The 16290-nt window shown below is 38.1% G+C and overlaps 1 protein-coding gene across 4 annotated transcripts in view; it reads left to right on the top strand.

Annotated features, from left to right (window-relative positions):
- The window catches only part of NRG1 (neuregulin 1), a 1087745-nt gene that overhangs the window by 933660 nt on the left and 137795 nt on the right, over window positions 1-16290 (top strand). For 3 of the 4 annotated variants that reach the window (XM_044911968.1, XM_021694282.2, XM_021694281.2), the window contains 2 exons: window positions 2521-2571; window positions 4866-4916. The exons of the other annotated variant lie outside the window; for it this stretch is intronic. In XM_044911968.1, the coding sequence (XP_044767903.1) occupies window positions 2521-2571; window positions 4866-4916 (102 nt within the window). The remainder of the gene's footprint in view (window positions 1-2520; window positions 2572-4865; window positions 4917-16290) is intronic. 4 annotated transcript variants of the gene reach the window in all.

Consider the following 16290-nt stretch of genomic DNA (forward strand, 5'->3'; position numbering starts at 1 on the left):
TATATATATATATATATATATATATATATATATATATATATATATATATACCACATCCATTCATCTGTTGATGGACATCTTGGCTCTTTCCATAGTTTGGCTATTGTGGACATTGCTGCTATAAACATCGGGGTGCACATACCCCTTTGGATCTTTGGGGTAAATACCCAGTAGTGCAATTGCTTCAACTTTTTGAGGAACCTCCATACTGTTTTCCAGAGTGGCTGCACCAGCTTACTTTCCCACCAACAGTGTAGGAGGGTTTCCCTTTGCTGAGTGATTTTAATCAAAAAGATTAATTTTTCTTATTAGCAAGATTCTTTTAGTGTAGAAGTATACAACTTCTAACTTGTGCTTCCCCCAAGAAAATTCAGAAGGTTTATTTTTAAGGCCATAATTGTTGAAGATATTTTTAAGGTCTCCAGGGTAAATATCTAATTTTAGGAAGGGAGATGATTGCTATTATTAATATTTTTTTAGGAAGGGAGATTATTTTAAGTTGTCTCTGTGTAGATAGATTTTTATAGTAACCTCCTGTTCTGGTATTTTTATGTAACGTTCAATTTAAAAAGGAAACGTTTTGGTTAACCTTTCCTCTAATCTGAGATCTTTTATGTTGGAGATAGAAAAGCTCTGACTTTTTTTTTCTTGGAAGGTCACAGTGGACAACTACTTGGTTTGTCAAAAATAAATTTGAGAAGAGTCTTGATATTCAATCTGGGATTGGGACCTCTGCCCAATTCTTGTGACCCTGAGCTTATGACTTCAGTCTGGCTGTCCTGTCAGTGATGGGTCCTGAAGGACAGAAAAGGAAACCTCTTTCCTAACGTGGGCACTTGCTTGGAAACGTGGATCTTCTTCTGGGTATTCATAGGGAGAGATAAATATTGTGAATCTTTGATTAAAATCTTTCTCTCAGATTAAATTTTCCCCAAAGAAGAGCAATTTCATTTTCTATAGCCCAAATCAAGAAAGTTAGATGTAGTCATATTAGAAACAGATATTGCCATATTATCAACTCAGACTATCCTCTTTAATGCTTGCTGCTTGAGAAAATCCAAAGGGTATCATATACCTTCCCATTCTGATTCCTTTCACTTCTTCCCATTTTTTTGTGGGTGTAAGAGGCAATGAAGGCTACTTTGGTGGCTTGGTAATAATCTTACACTTTGAATGGTTGGTCTTCCTAATGTTGGAATAGAAAGGACTGTCCATTACTTAATTTTCACAAGAGAAGCACATTTGGTCTTACTAAAGATAGATGTCTGATCTTTATATATTCCTATTAAACATCCCTTCTGAATCTCAGATGCTGTTTTTTCCCCCTTCTGATTCCACAAAACCTTGTATCCCTAGAGAAGTGTCTGAGGTTGAAGAAACATTGCCAATTAAATTAAGTCTTCTTACCTACTGGACTAGTCCTACCATGGAAACCTGAAATGGTCATATCTGTATTTAAAGATGATTATGTTGAGTGTGAATATTTCTAACTCCATGATTAACAGGCTGTTAATTCAAACATAAAATGATAATATATATGATTTGCTTAGGATTTTATTAGGTCTGGTAACTTCTGTAATATATATATATATATATATATATTACAACAGATTCAATTTATCTTTTTTGTCCTGGTTAGTAAATAGTGAAGTACTATTTTGTCATTTAACAATAATTATACCAACAGTGAAGGTTGAATGATGTTTATCATTGCATCACTACATCTTTCCAGACTTCATAAAACTATGCCTTACTGAAAGTACTAGATTTTAGCAAGTGAAACCCTTTTCAAGAAGACAGAATTGGTTAGACAATGTAATCATCCTTCGTTCCATCATAAAGGCAGCAAACTGAAAGCTTGTCAAAGCTTAAACAAGACTGTCACAATTCCCACCATAATGGTGTGTCCAGCAATATGTAGTTTCTCCTTCATTCCCTTGGGGTGGGAGCTCCCTGTTACTCTGTGCCTACCTGGAGTAGCTGAAAACTCTTGTCAAATAAGGCGCCCATCTGGATTATCACTGGCAATTTTCTGTAGAGTTCAATGCCAGAACTTGGATGTTTTTCACCAATCCCAATGAGAAACATTGCTTGCTTTTGTTTTCGAACAAACATGTAGTTCTCCAAAGATTGATAACTTAAAAATTCTGACCACAGCTTTGATATTTTTTTTACATCTGCCATCTGCCTTCCTCTCTGAGAAGGAACCCACCACCTCCTTGCTGTATATTGTCCTTCACCAGCCCCGTGGGGACAGGGAATCCTTCCTATGTACTCCAGCATTGCTCATCTCATGCTCTTTGCCCAAGAAAGAAGAACTACTTATCTGGACAGCCCCCCCCCCCTTTTTTTTTTTAATGCATTTCTCACATTCAGGCTGGATAGAGCCTGGGCTTTCATCACAGTCTTGCAATCCTTTTCTTCCTTTACACTCTTTTTCGGTTTGAAGGCAGGCTGTGGAAGTGGCACCTGGCCTCCTGATTATACATCATAATCTCCTATCACCTTTTCTTTTTATAGACATCATCACTGGAATGCCAGCCTCCACCGAAAGAGCATATGTGTCTTCAGGTAAGGAGGACAAGCTCACCAAATTTTACTAACCAGAACGACAGACCTAACTGCTGGCTGCACCTTCTACTAATCAGAATCCCCTCTGCATTCAAACTGTAGCTGCTCTTGTTTTCTGCTCCAGTATTTCCTCTGGCTCCTTTTGCCTTTTGGGGTTTTATGTAAAGGGGTACAGTTCTTGGTGTGTGTCTGAAGTTGGGCCTGAGAGGCATGCATGGAGAAAAGAGATGTTTAGATACAACTTAGTGACATTAGACCAGGAAAGTTGACGTCTGGGTTATACGTTGAGTTTTTACAACCTCTCTAGGTGCCTCAGCTGCCTCTGTTCTTTTCATCCACCGTAGTTCATTCCTGGATAATGTGTCTGTGTCCCATCTCTGACCTGTGGGCTCCTAATGAGCAGTTGTGGGTCCCTGAACTTAGAGAAAACACCGTTCTGTGCCTAAATTTTTCAAATGTTGGTGCATTGCTTTTTGGTTTGTTTTTGTTTCTTCCTTGCCTGTAATATTTGCCAGTAGCACTTACAGTCTGAGCAGATATTAGCCACTTCTAACCCAGCTCTACTAATGCATGTATAACCATAATTCATTGATTTCTCCATTAGTGTGAATTTAATTAATCTGCTGTGAATTTTTTTCTTTTCTTTTCTCTCTCTCTCTCTTTTTTTTTTTTACTTCCCTTATCCTCTGTTATTCTATAGTTAAGAGGACCTTGGAATGTTTAAAAATTCGTATTTAATGAGAGGCAAGTTTTTAGAGTCCAAGATTCAAAACTCATTTCAGAAGTACAACAACAACCTGTTTCTGCATGACACCTCACAGTTTACAAAGACTTCTACATCTCATTTGGTATTCACAACAGATGTGTGAAACAAGACATTATTTTTCTTCATTGTACAGATGAGAAAACTGAAGCATTAGAAATGTTAAGTCATATGTCTCAGCAAGTAGGAGAGCAGATCATTCCAGCTAGCCCAGTATTCCCTCCCATTACCCCGTATTTAATGTTTTGGCTTCATTGATTTCCTTCATTATGGCCGGTACCTTGTTGGAAAGTTGGAGGAGGCCATGTAATCGAACACAGCCTTTTTTGACTTACCTTCATCAGTTTCTCCTCTGCCCTTCCAAGCCATTGTTCAAGATCATAAAAGTTAAATCTCTCTGTATCCCAGATGGCTTTGACCATGTTTAGGGCATATTCATGTGTTGTTCCTAAGATGGACGTATGCATGTTACAGGGTGGGATGATCCTGGAGTCTAAGAGGGTTGTACTTTTCTGAGTAATAGAAAGAAAGCAAGAGAGAAGGGAGGGAGGGGAGGAAAGATAGAGGTAAAAAGAACAACAAAAAGGAACAAAAACTGTTGAGTTATCTGAATTTTCTTCCCCTTTCATTCAGGCATTTCTTTCTTATAAGGGACTTCACTATCTGACTCCATAGATATTGTTAGGAACCTGAGCTTCTCAGATTATGTGGTGCTTCTCTTGGGAATCGGGAGTGACTATCATTATTATTTTCTGATATATGACTTGAATATAACTTTCTGGCTGCTGAATTTCAGTCCCTCTTTGATACTAACTTGTTCTTCTTTCTGACTAATAAAAACCCTTAGGTCCCGTGCTTTTTTTTCTGCATAAGTTGTGTTTTATGCTCTGTCTGTATTTAAATACTAGCTTTCCTTCCTTTGCTACCTAAGAGAATCTTGCCACTGTACATCTCCAGTGACCTTATTATGAATTTATTTAGCATGTTTGTTTGATCCTACCGTAACTGCTCCAGTGGATCATGCATGGACTTTATTCAGCACCGTATTTGGTCAGGGTGTGTATGCAGACCATGTTGCCTGAGAACAGATTCATTCTTCTTCTTTTTTTTTTTTTCCCTCTGTGTGTGAAAGTTGACTTTCATTCTTTCTGAATATGGGGATTGTTCTCTTTGGTTTCATGTTTCTGAAAATCAAGACCACACTTGAGAGAAGGAATGGGCCATCTCACCTGTCCTGTGGATCTGTTCAGAGTCATGTTTCTAGGAAGTTCATACACCAGTTGGTATGTGGGGTATCTCTGCAGGTGGACTGACTCCATTTTCATCCTTTGGGTTTGGACTACAGAAGTAGTCCTCCGTGGTCTCTGAATATTGCATACATCTTCTTCCAACTTTGAAATGCTTCAGCTTTTCTGTTGCACTGTTTCCTAGTCCTCTTTTTCTGGATGATCCCCAAGCCTGGCACATTTCTGATGTAAGAATGCAAGCCACCTGACTCAATAAAGCCTCATTTCACTTCTTTGTTTTATAGAGTCTCCCATTAGAATATCAGTATCAACAGAAGGAGCAAATACTTCTTCATGTAAGTATATTTGAATATTCCATTCACTAGTTTTTAACCCAAGACAGTATCTGCCTCTGGAGATGGTGTTCCTGTCGATCCTCCGTCCTCACTGAGGAACAGTACATCATGAGTTTGGGAGCAGGCTGGTATTTGCTGTTTGGAAGGGAATGGCCCTGTGCTATGCTTGGGGGGGGGGGGGGGGGGGGAGGGGGGGATTAGATATCCCCTCCCCCTAAGATACACAGGGACATTAGAAGATACCACATATGTGGTGGTGTTATAATGTAGTGTCTTTGAATATTGAAAAATGACTGCAGAGCCTCTGAGGCCTGGTTCTGGGTGAGCAATGAAGAACATCGTTAGTTGTTTTTAGTGTGTCTTGTTGCCTTTAGCAATTGCTTGAGGCCTGATACCCAGCTGTTTGGGGCCTATTCTAAAGCTCCCTGGTTCTCACATAAAGTCTGCTGTGATAGAGTAAGGAAACTATATATAGATGCCCTTAATTCAAATTCGATAGCAATTATGAAAATGTTTGAAGGCACGTCCCTAGGCAAGATCTCAGATTAGTTTTCATCTGTTTAATGTGAAATGTGCTTTGTGCTTGTGGAGTTCTACAACTGTTAGATTGGTTGGTGCTTTGTGCCATGTCAGGGGAACGTAAGAAATTAGCAAGGACTGGTAAAAATAGTTTTGATATTTATGAATTGTGAATAGCGTCGAATTAAATTTTGATATCCAGCGGGGGAATTTATCAGACCTTGAAAATAAAACCTATAATTACAGTCTTTCTCTCCCTTATTTTAGCTCTTTATTTAAAGCTATTTCTCAGCCTGAGAAGCTCTTCAATAAGTAGATATTCCCAATTATTCTATTCCAACCCGGGGAGCGTGTTTAAGATACAGTTTCCTTTGGCTGTCAACATGGTAGGAAGCACTTGCAGGAAGGTCTGTATTTTAGGCCACTTCATTTGTTTTGTCTGTCTGTTTAAATACATCCAGTTTGGGGGCGCCTGGGTGGCTCAGTTGGTTAAGCAACTGCCTTCGGCTCAGGTCATGATCCCGGAGTCCCGGGATCGAGTCCCTCATCGGGCTCCCTGCTCAGCGGGGAGTCTGCTTCTCCCTCTGACCCTCCTCCCTCTCATGCTCTCTGTCTCTCATTCTCTCTCTCGCAAATAAATAAAATCTTAAAAAATAAAATAAAATAAAATAAAATAAATAAATACATCCAGTTTGAATCTAAAGCCTTTCCCTTCAGGTTCGTACCAGAACTGTAACGATATGATGTAAACATATTTTTTTATTGCATGAAGTATGATGTTTTCACTATATTTTAGCTAGATAAAGCATCATTTAACTAGATTGATGGAAGCAATCTAGTGGGATCAAACAGGAAATAAGATGCCAGAGAGGATTAAATTGGCTTCTTCTGTATTCTAAAGATACTCATTACATAGTCTAAAACGTTAATCCCTTCTGGGGAGCTTGGGATATTTGTTATTTAATTCTACTTATAAAAAGATTAGTATAATTATATAGATTTTAGCTAACTAGCATTAAGGAATCATGTTGAGCTTTGTTTTAGGTTTTTGAGTGTTTATTATACAAGGGCAAATACTAGATTTTTCTTTTTGGCATTTTGTCTGGGAACAATTTCTCCCCTGCATGATTCATTGAATAAAGTTATTGAAACTCTTGTAATTGGAACCCTCCTGCTATCATTAACGGGGCGATGGATGCTATCCTGAAGCATATCTGAGTAGTTTTGGAATAGAAGAAATACTTCTTTGGGTTTTCCAGAGCTTGAGGGAACTGAAATGAATCTCTCAGTTTACATTTGTATTCATTGCATTACTGTTGAGAGAGAAATAATGTTGAAATCTGACTCTGATCTCTAACTCTCAGCAGAGTTAGTTCCTGATATTTGGTAAAGTTTTAAGACTAAGAAAGAAGGCTTTGTATTTTAATATCGTGTTAAAATATTTCAGTGTGCCATTTTCATACATTCCCCCCCCTTTCCCCGTTCATGCTCGGCTCTCAGTAAATACTGTGGAATTGATTCGTGCATACATTTTCTTAATCTCATGAAAATGCGCTCTGTAAAAAACCATAACCAAGAGTGGCAGGATTCTAAGTCCAGTCTTGGCAAGAGCGGCGTGAGGCGCTCAACCCATCCAGAGGGAGCAGAACTCCGCAGTGCAGAACGCTGTGACGTCACCAGAGCTCCATCTAGCAAAGGCTGAAGGGGAAACTTGAGGAAGCAGAAATAGCCAGAAGCGGGACTTAAACATTCAAATGATATATAAGAGTCGAAGGCCTTGGGAAAGTTCACATGGGTCAGAAATAATCAGCGCCGAAGAATAGGTTCCTTTTCGCTTTGTTTCCACCAGAAAGGAGACACCAGTAAATCCCCGCGCATGAAAAGTGAACCATGCTCTTGCAATGTAATCATGTCTGTGTGGGCTGCATTCTTGGCACTCTTGGCACTGGTGTTTGCTGTGTACATTTTGAAAAGCCTTTCTATGGCTTCAGCAAACCTGTTGTGTATTGTGATAAGTTGGCGTGTTCTTGGGGTCAGGCAGCCCTGTTACTTTTCCGTTCTTTAGGCACAAAGTTGCACACCTGTGTGCAGAAGCAGCTCTTTGCTGCCAGCCCTGTTGATGAGAGCCTCTCGCGGCTGAGTAAACCCTGAGAGGGTTCAGCAGTGTCGGTTTATGCCCTCGGCCCTGCTCGGAGGCCCTGAAGGATGCCAAGTCCATCTTTTCTGCCGGCATCCTGCTTCTCCCCAGAGCCTTCCCTGACCACGCCCGCCCTCAAAGTTCTACTTTTGTCCTCTGTAACTCCTGTTGGGATAGAAAAACACAGAGAAGAGAACAAGCATTGCCCACCTACCTATCTGAAATACTACTGCTAATATTTTAATATACATTCTTCTTATCAGTGTTTTTCATTCTGGCTGTCTATTTATCCACCCTCCCTCCATCTACTTAATGTATCATACGCATTTTTCTCGTGTTACCAAACACGAATCAGAAGTATTTTAAAATACTGTTTCTGGATCTTAAACTTTTAAATAATTCTTTAAATCACTGTAACAGGGCGCCCGGGTGGCTCAGGCGGTTAGGCGACTGCCTGCGGCTCAGGTCATGATCCCGGGGTCCCCGGATCGAGTCCCGCATCGGGCTCCCTGCTCGGCGGGGGGTCTGCTTCTCCCTCTGACCCTCCCCCCTCTCATGCTGTTTCTCTCTCTCTCTCTCAAATAAATAAATAAATAAAAATCTTTAAAAAAATTTTTAAAATCACTGTAACAATAAAGCAGTTGTTCTTGACTGGAGGTTTTAAGGGATTTATGTTTCATTTACAAATACCTTATCATTTTTTCCCCTCTGTATTTATTATTCCTAGCATTTCATAAATATTGGTGAAATATCAAAGGTACTAGTCCTTCCCTTTGGAAGGAAAATTTTAACTATTTCTTTTTTGAAACTGGGATTGAAATTTGCATTGTACACTCACTATTTTTAGAGTTGCTAATTTATAAAATTTTCAAGAAGTTTCTGGTAATGATCTCCCAGTAAAGATTAACATTATTTGCCTTTATTTTATTGACTTTGTTTTGGTAAATGTGGCTTCTGTGACTTGAAACGTGTAATTTGCTAAATGAGTGTCCTGTTACACGTAAGTGCTATTGTATAAGGAGAAGAATGTGAACCTTACAAAACAGTTAGTAGAACTCTCTTGTTCCTCCTTCACATAGGATCAGCAAAAAAGTAAAAGAAGTGCTTAGAACAAACCTTAATGACTTCTCTCTGAAGTGCCATCTGCCCGTGACCATATCTTGCTGACGATTTTATTGAACGCCATAAAAAAAGTACATTTGTTAATACCAGTCACTTTGCTGAATTAAGAACCATCCATTCCAATTTAATATATAAACAATGGAAACAAAAATGAAAAGTCTAATGAATAGTAATTAGAAAAACATAAAGATAAGTTTCTGGAAAATGATCTTAAATAGTAATAAGTGTTTCTAATAATAATAATAATAATGGCAAACATCTGTTGAAGGCTTTCTGTGTGCCAGGCACTGTGCTAGGTAATTTGCGTGGAGAACCATAACTCATGGTTCTCATAAAACCTTAATCCATTCTTCAGATGTTGAGGCTGATAAATTTTGTCCGAAGTCACACAAGCAGAATACAAACCCAGGCAATCCACTAGCCTGCTATGCATGACATGTGAGGTTTTGTTGCCTCAAAGAAAAAGCCTTTAATATGAAAAGGAATGAGATTCTGTGAATGGGCTGGAAAATAATCTTTGACATGAAGTGGATTGGGAGTGTGGGTGGTAGCTTAGGTAAATGCATGACCTGGGACCACTTGAGCCCATGTTATCTGTGTGTTACGCACATCAAAGCATGCCGGGCAGCGAGGGGGAAAGGACAGAACACACACCTTGGGTGGACACATGCTCGGAAGTCTAAATACAATGCTGTAATTGCTAGGTAATCTTAGGCAAATTGTCTAACCTCCCTGAGACTCAGTTTTAAGGTCTATATAGTCTTGTTTATCTCAAATCTACATTGGAAGCCTAATGTGGGAAAATTAATGTGAATCATTTAGCACAGCTTTGCTTTTAGGTGGTCTCCCCTATCTGTGGGAGAGAGAAAAATGAAAAACTGATGTGGCCTTGAAGAGAGAAAGGTAATCAGAGGAGTCCTTGCATCTCGTTTGAACAATGTAGGAAAATATCTTTACTTTTGGAGGAGGAAAGGAGTTAATTATTTGCATTCCAAATGATGATGCTGAAAGTTCTATGCCAAGTAATCACTGTCTTTTGAAAATATTATATATTCTCAGCTAAGGCTGCCTTGCAAAGGAACTTATCCAGGAAGTCCTCTTTGAAATCTCTGAATGAAATGGACAATTCAATCTTTAATGTGGCACCTAAAAGAGCTAGCTGAAGGGGAAAATGTCTTTTGTCCGCAGGACATTTCTGTTATAATGAGATACAGCATTTTCACTTGGGAATAACACAGTGATATGTATTGATTAGATTGGGCCACGTCCACATCCGCTGGTCCCTTGGTGAGATTTAAAGCTATGATTCTTACATTCCACCCTCAGCTGCAACTGACCTACCTCCTTTAATGGTAGAGGAAACTGCCTGGACCTTTGCTAAATGATTCTCAGCTGGAAAAATGGTATTTCAATTTCCAATCTTTATTGGTGGCAAAATATGAAGTCTGTCCTCGTCCCCGTTGGAGAGCTACTTCCAGTTGAATGCAAATTGTGTTTCCAGGTTTCTCTAAACATGGCGTTTTCAAGGGTGTGGTGGCTCCATCTGTTGTGGAGAATGACAAACAGATTCCCATGCATGAGATAGCAATAAGAAAATAATTTAAAAAGGAAATTGCCCAACTGGTATTACGTCCATCTTTCTAATTGCCTAGACACTTACAGATTTTTAGGACAAGAAGTGACTTGGAGCACCGAGGTGTATATACAGATTTTTAGGACAAGAAGTGACTTGGAGCACCGAGGTGTATATCACAGCCATTTCTGTGCTCAGGCAAATTACTGCCTTCATGGTCATTCATTCATTTTGTGAGTGACTATATCTTACTTTTTTTCTTAAAGTACCACCTGCAACTGTAATACAGTTCTTCAGTTCTGCCTTTGACCTTTCTGAAGTCATTCCCTGTCTCTAACTGCATTCCACCACCGGACAAGATAATCTTGGAACTTTTGGTCAAGCTTATAATGAAATTATAGTTAACCTTTTATATTCAGTTGAAATTAACCTTTACAAAATTATTCTTTTGAACCATGACATAAATCATATATGTGTAGGTGTATATATACATAACTGATATTTGTATCACGCTGTATATTTTATAAGGCATATTTTTATATATTGAGTCATTTATTCACACAGGAACTCTGTGACCTAGATTTTATCCCATTTGTTGGCCGAGGGGTTGAGGCTCAGACATTCTGACATGTCCAAATTCCAAAAATTAAGTAGGTGGTAGAGCAGAAACTTAAACCTGAATCTTCTGATAGCAAATATCATGGTCTTTTATTTACAAAATCTTAGGGGATCTGTTCAGCTAGTTTGAGGGAAGGCCTTCTTTAAAAAAAAGAAAGAAAAGAAAAGCATCAAGATGCAGTTTTTATAAAGACTCCAGGAGTAAAATCACATTAGTCCCAGTTATCCCAAAGCCTGCTTTTATTGAAGTAATACACTTTCCACACACTATAAGGTAATGAAATGGACAGGTGAGCCCTTAGTTAATGGCAACACAATTCAAGGGTGTAATAGTAAAAAAGGAGGCAGAAGTGTTGGTCTAGAATTATTGCAGTGACCTTGCTGTTGGCTTTGTTATTTTGAGAATGATGTGGTGTATTTCCAAATACACTATTTTACAGAGATTCAAATACTCTTAGAGTCATTGTGCTAAGGGGAGTCTGATCTTCATCAAACAGGCATACAGACCTCCCTTGGTGGTAGTTTATGTTTGGGATAGATGCACTGCCTTATTCCAGACTAACTGCTGTTTAATTTAGTGCATGATATCTTAAATCCTGAAAATTATTTGTATGATAGAGTAATTCATTAGTGGAAAATTATCAGATCTGGAGCAACTATTTCTCTGTATTTTATTCCTTGGGGGAATTTTTACTGAAATATTCTCTTTAACATTAAAAAAAATTTGTCAGTCTTTTTGTATGTCAGCTGGAAGAGGGGAGGACGTCTTTATTTTTTCTGTTTTCAGAGTGGTAAAAGCTATAGTAAGTGTTTTTAATCATTTGGGACAGAGCAGTGAAATGGATTAGTTAGAAAAGGGTTTTAATTTTTTAAATGGTGAGTGGAGGCAAGGGAATGGAGACAGGTATGTATCAAGAAAGCATCTAGAAGAACAGAGCTAGCAAGATTTTGATAAATTATGCTGAACTTCGTGGTTTTCTTTATTTTCTTTATTTCTTTATTTTTTTTTTCAAGTTACCTAGGTTTCTGAGAAATAGAAAGATGGGAATAGAAGCCTTTAAATTAGATGATGGGAATAGAAGCCTTTAAATTAGACCCGGGGTGCTCTAGGAAACAGCTCTCTCCCTGGGGCAGAGGGAAGAATTAGATAGAGGAAGGGACAAAGAGCAACATGATAAAGCAGCAGCAAAATATAAAACAGGGATTGTGATTTAAGAGTTTATCAATTACAGGCTATAGAAATTTAACTCCAAAGGGCTTAATTATAAAGAGAGTATGTCGGCTTCCATAACCAGCCCAATTTGATCCAGAGCCTCAATTTCATAAGGGAATGGTTTCTCAGTCTTCATGCTTTGTTTCTCTACAGATGTTAGCTTCATTCTTAGTGGGCTGTCTCTGCCCAACAAGGAGATAACTGCTGGTACCTCTAAGCCTGAACCCCTCAGCCCATAATCTAAAAAGAGGAAAAAGTCTACTCCTTATCCACACAGCTGAATTTAAGGAAGAATCTGATTGGCTCTATCTGTGTCATATGCCTACCCCAAAAATCATTACTGTATGTGGGGTGATTAATGACTTCCGCTGGGCAGGGGCGGGATCAGATATCCACTGCTGTGTGTGTTTGGGTCACTGAGGCAGATGGGCTCAGCCCCTTGGGAACTGCAGGGTATAGGTTCATTACAGAGAAAAAGGTTTTGTACCTAAAGAAGGACATAGTGGGCCAGACAGGCAAAATCAACACGGTCCTCTATGGCTGATGAGCAGACAGCTTGAGAAGAATCAGGAAATAGATATCTCCCAGAGAATTTTAAAGGAAAATTAAAAATAGATATTACTGAACATTGTTTAACTGGGCAGACAAAATTAAAGCAGAAATTTTTAAAGAAAATGAGTTGGAAAACCGAAGACAATTGAAATACCTTGAAAGACTCTTTATTAGAACCTATGAGTTGACTATATAATCATTCTTAAAAATACCGTCTTTTTTTTTTTAATCCAGAAACTAAATGCTTTTCTGAAGAAAGTAGAAAAGAGTAAAAAAAAATGAGATAAAGTTTTCAAGTTAGAATGCATGGGAAGCAGTTTTGAAACCTGTAAAATGTTCTGACTTTGGAGTTAAAAATCAAAGTCTGCTTGATCCAGATTCTTCTATTAAAAAATCTATGCTTAAGTAGATTTTGAAAAATTACTAGTTTCTTTCACCAGAGTAACTGTATCTCCCTTCCTTCCTTCCTTCCTTCCTTCCTTCCTTCTTTTAACAGTAAGAGAAGGAAAAGAAGCATGCTTAGCCCATTCCATTTCATGTTGTACAGAAAAGTCCGCAAGTCTTGTTGAAGTGTGAAATCACCCTTTTGAGGCTTTACCAGCCTCGTAGATATCACCACTGAAACCTAGAGGAAATATGTCTCCACTAGTTCATCTGTAGGCAGATCCCACTTTTTTCTGTCCTACTCTTCTTATAAGCATCTAGCATACAAGGTGCTTGATGACTTAATTCGTTGTTTTTTTGTTGTTGTTGTTGTTTTTAATAAAGGTGCTGTGTATTCAGAGTTCAACGAATCATCAAAGAACTACTGGAATGGCACTTTTCATTTTATCTCTCAGTCTACTAGAAGTCAGCAAAATCTTAAAAAACCAATAATATGGGCCAATGTGGGTTATAGTCTAAAGATATGCTCATCTCCATTCAAGTCCATAACTGTCTCTTATTTAGAGATTTGGTGTATAGGTTGACTTTGTTCATTATATATGAGCTATCATTTTGTTCATTGCTCAGATATTCCAGAGTCTCTTCTTCAGTGAATGTCAGGCTTTTTAAAAAAATGTGACAAGGAGAAGGGTGCCTGGGTGGCTCAGTCAGTTAAGCATCTGCCTTCGGCTCAGGTCATGATCCTAACTAGGGTCCTGGGATAGAGCCCCACGTCAGGCTCCCTGCTCAGCTTGTACTCTCTCTTGCTATCTCTGTCCCTATCTCCATCTCTCTCTCTCAAATAAATAAGTAAAATCTTTTTTAAAAAATGTGATAAGGAGGGGCGCCGGGGTGGCTCAGTCGTTAAGCTTCTGCCTTCGGCTCAGGTCATGATTCCAGAGTCCTGGGATCGAGCCCCACATCGGGCTCCCTGCTCAGCGGGAAGCCTGTTTTGCCCTCTTCCACTCTCCCTGCTTGTGTTCCCTCTAGCTGTGTCTCTCTCTGTCAAATAAATAAAATCTTTAAAAAAAAAATGTGATAAGGAGAGAGAAATTGAGAGAGGGTGGGAGGGAAAAAGAGAGACAGAGGAGAGACAGAGACAGGTTTTGTTAAATATTGCAGGACTTTTATTTGCTGTGATAAAAAATATCATCAGTCTTTTAATTTTTAAAAGGAATTTGGGGCTATTAACCTCTTCATTCCAATAGTCAGAGTAGTAACAAAACAGATCGGGATAGGCCAAGTGACAAGGTCAGAGAACAAGTGTAAAATTAAAAGTTTTGCTATTTGAGTCTTAGATCACTGAGAACTTTCTCACTCTTTGATTAAAATAAGTGAATAGTGAATAATCTATCCCCCACAGTGCTCCAGCATGATGCTAGGAACTGTGATGTGTATTTCCTGAAGGGGTGGAGGGTTGGGGGAGCTGAACAAGAATAGTCCTTGGGCTGAAGTAGTTTGCAGTAAAGTAGAAAGGTTAATTATGGTTAATTGGGCTATTGTGTATAATGACACATGCTCATGACACAAAGTAGAATACGGCGGGGGAGGCAGACTTAAATCAAGTTGTTTTTTTAAATAATATTGCTTAAGATAGAATACACTTACCCATTTTGTGGCATGTGATTTAAAAGGAAATATTATTTGGATAATGATTTTTTTTTTTTTACTGTGGTCTCTTTTTTTTTAAGTAGCCAATTGTTTCTGCTTCATATTTAAAGCTCAATAATTTTACCAGGAAATCAGAATTCTGAAATTTATCCTATTTAAGAAAAATGAAAATATGCGATTTACTGTTAAACATAAAAGGCCAAGTAATATTAAGAGGAATCAGAAAGTACTTTGCACTAAGTAGGGTTTTGAAAGGAATTTAGGGAATTTTTAAAGGATTTAGAAACTTAACTGGAAATTTTAGATGAGGATAATCACAGTATGGTAAATTGAATTACTGTTGATTTTCAGAAACTTACCCATGATACATGGACTTAAAAGATATTCAAAGAGATATTTTTGATTAGGTTACCTGGAAATGTATATAGAAAGGTTGAAGTTTCTTGAACGATTTTATTTTCATTAGGCAAAATTTGTGGGTTTTTTGTTTTTATTTTCTAAAATCCATAGAATTGACCCAAAGTTGGAAGAAGTAGTATATTTGAAAACATATGTCTAATTATAACTGAGTGATGCATATAGTAAATTAAAATAATAAAGTAAATCAATTAAAATGGCTAAATATTGAAAAACAACATATTCCTTTATGATGATTCATCTCTTGATTTCTTAAAATTCATTTATTGAAAGGAGTGATTAATTGACAAGAAGCTTCTATGTCATTTGATTGAGTTTTCACCTACACATTCCTCATGTGAGAATTAAGATATGTTCAGAAAAAGAATCCTGGGTGCCTGGGTGGCTCAGTCTTTATGCATCTGCCTTGGGCTTGGGTCATGATCCCGGGGTCCTCGGGTCAAGCCCTGCATCGGGCTCCCTGCTCCTTGGGAAGCCTGCTTCTCCCTCTCCCACTCCCCCTGCTTGTGTTCCCTCTCTTGCTGTCTCTTTCTCTGTCAAATAAATAAAAAAAATCTTTAAAAAAAAAATCCACAAGAGGAAATATATTAAATGTTATTTTATAATGTTTTATATAAATGTTCTGCATTTTAATTTAGAGATCTAGCTATTTAATTAACCTATAAAAATCCATGCCATTCACAAATAGTATAACTTGGAGAACAGATCATTGTTATTTTAATTCTTAGTCTACAAAGCTGTAAGAAGGAAGTTGCTACATTTACTTAAAAACGGTTGTAAAATCTAACATGGTCCACTGATGATGAACTGTTCCAGGCAGAACACACCTTGTCGGACAGGATATTTTTATAAGATGTGATGTGAGGAAATATGAAGAGAAATAGCCTTACACATATCTGAGGGAAAATTATTTAAGTGGCCATAATGGATTTTTAACAAATTTTGTACATTTCCCTTTAGTTGATCCAGCTGGACTTTTTTTTCTCTGCTATCCTCATGGCAGCTTCTTATTTTCACAACCCTAATACTCCAAAGCAGAAATGCATCTTGTTCAGGCTTGATCCTCATGTTATCTGCAAAAAAAATAAACCATACAAAGAGTTCTGGGGTATGTTTTAGAATGAATAGATTATGGGGGCAACAGAATTGCTGTGAATGTGCAAATGAGACTGGGTGTGAAAGCAAGATA

Source organism: Neomonachus schauinslandi, chromosome 2 (assembly GCF_002201575.2).
Source record: "Neomonachus schauinslandi chromosome 2, ASM220157v2, whole genome shotgun sequence".
Taxonomy (NCBI): Eukaryota; Metazoa; Chordata; class Mammalia; order Carnivora; family Phocidae; genus Neomonachus; species Neomonachus schauinslandi.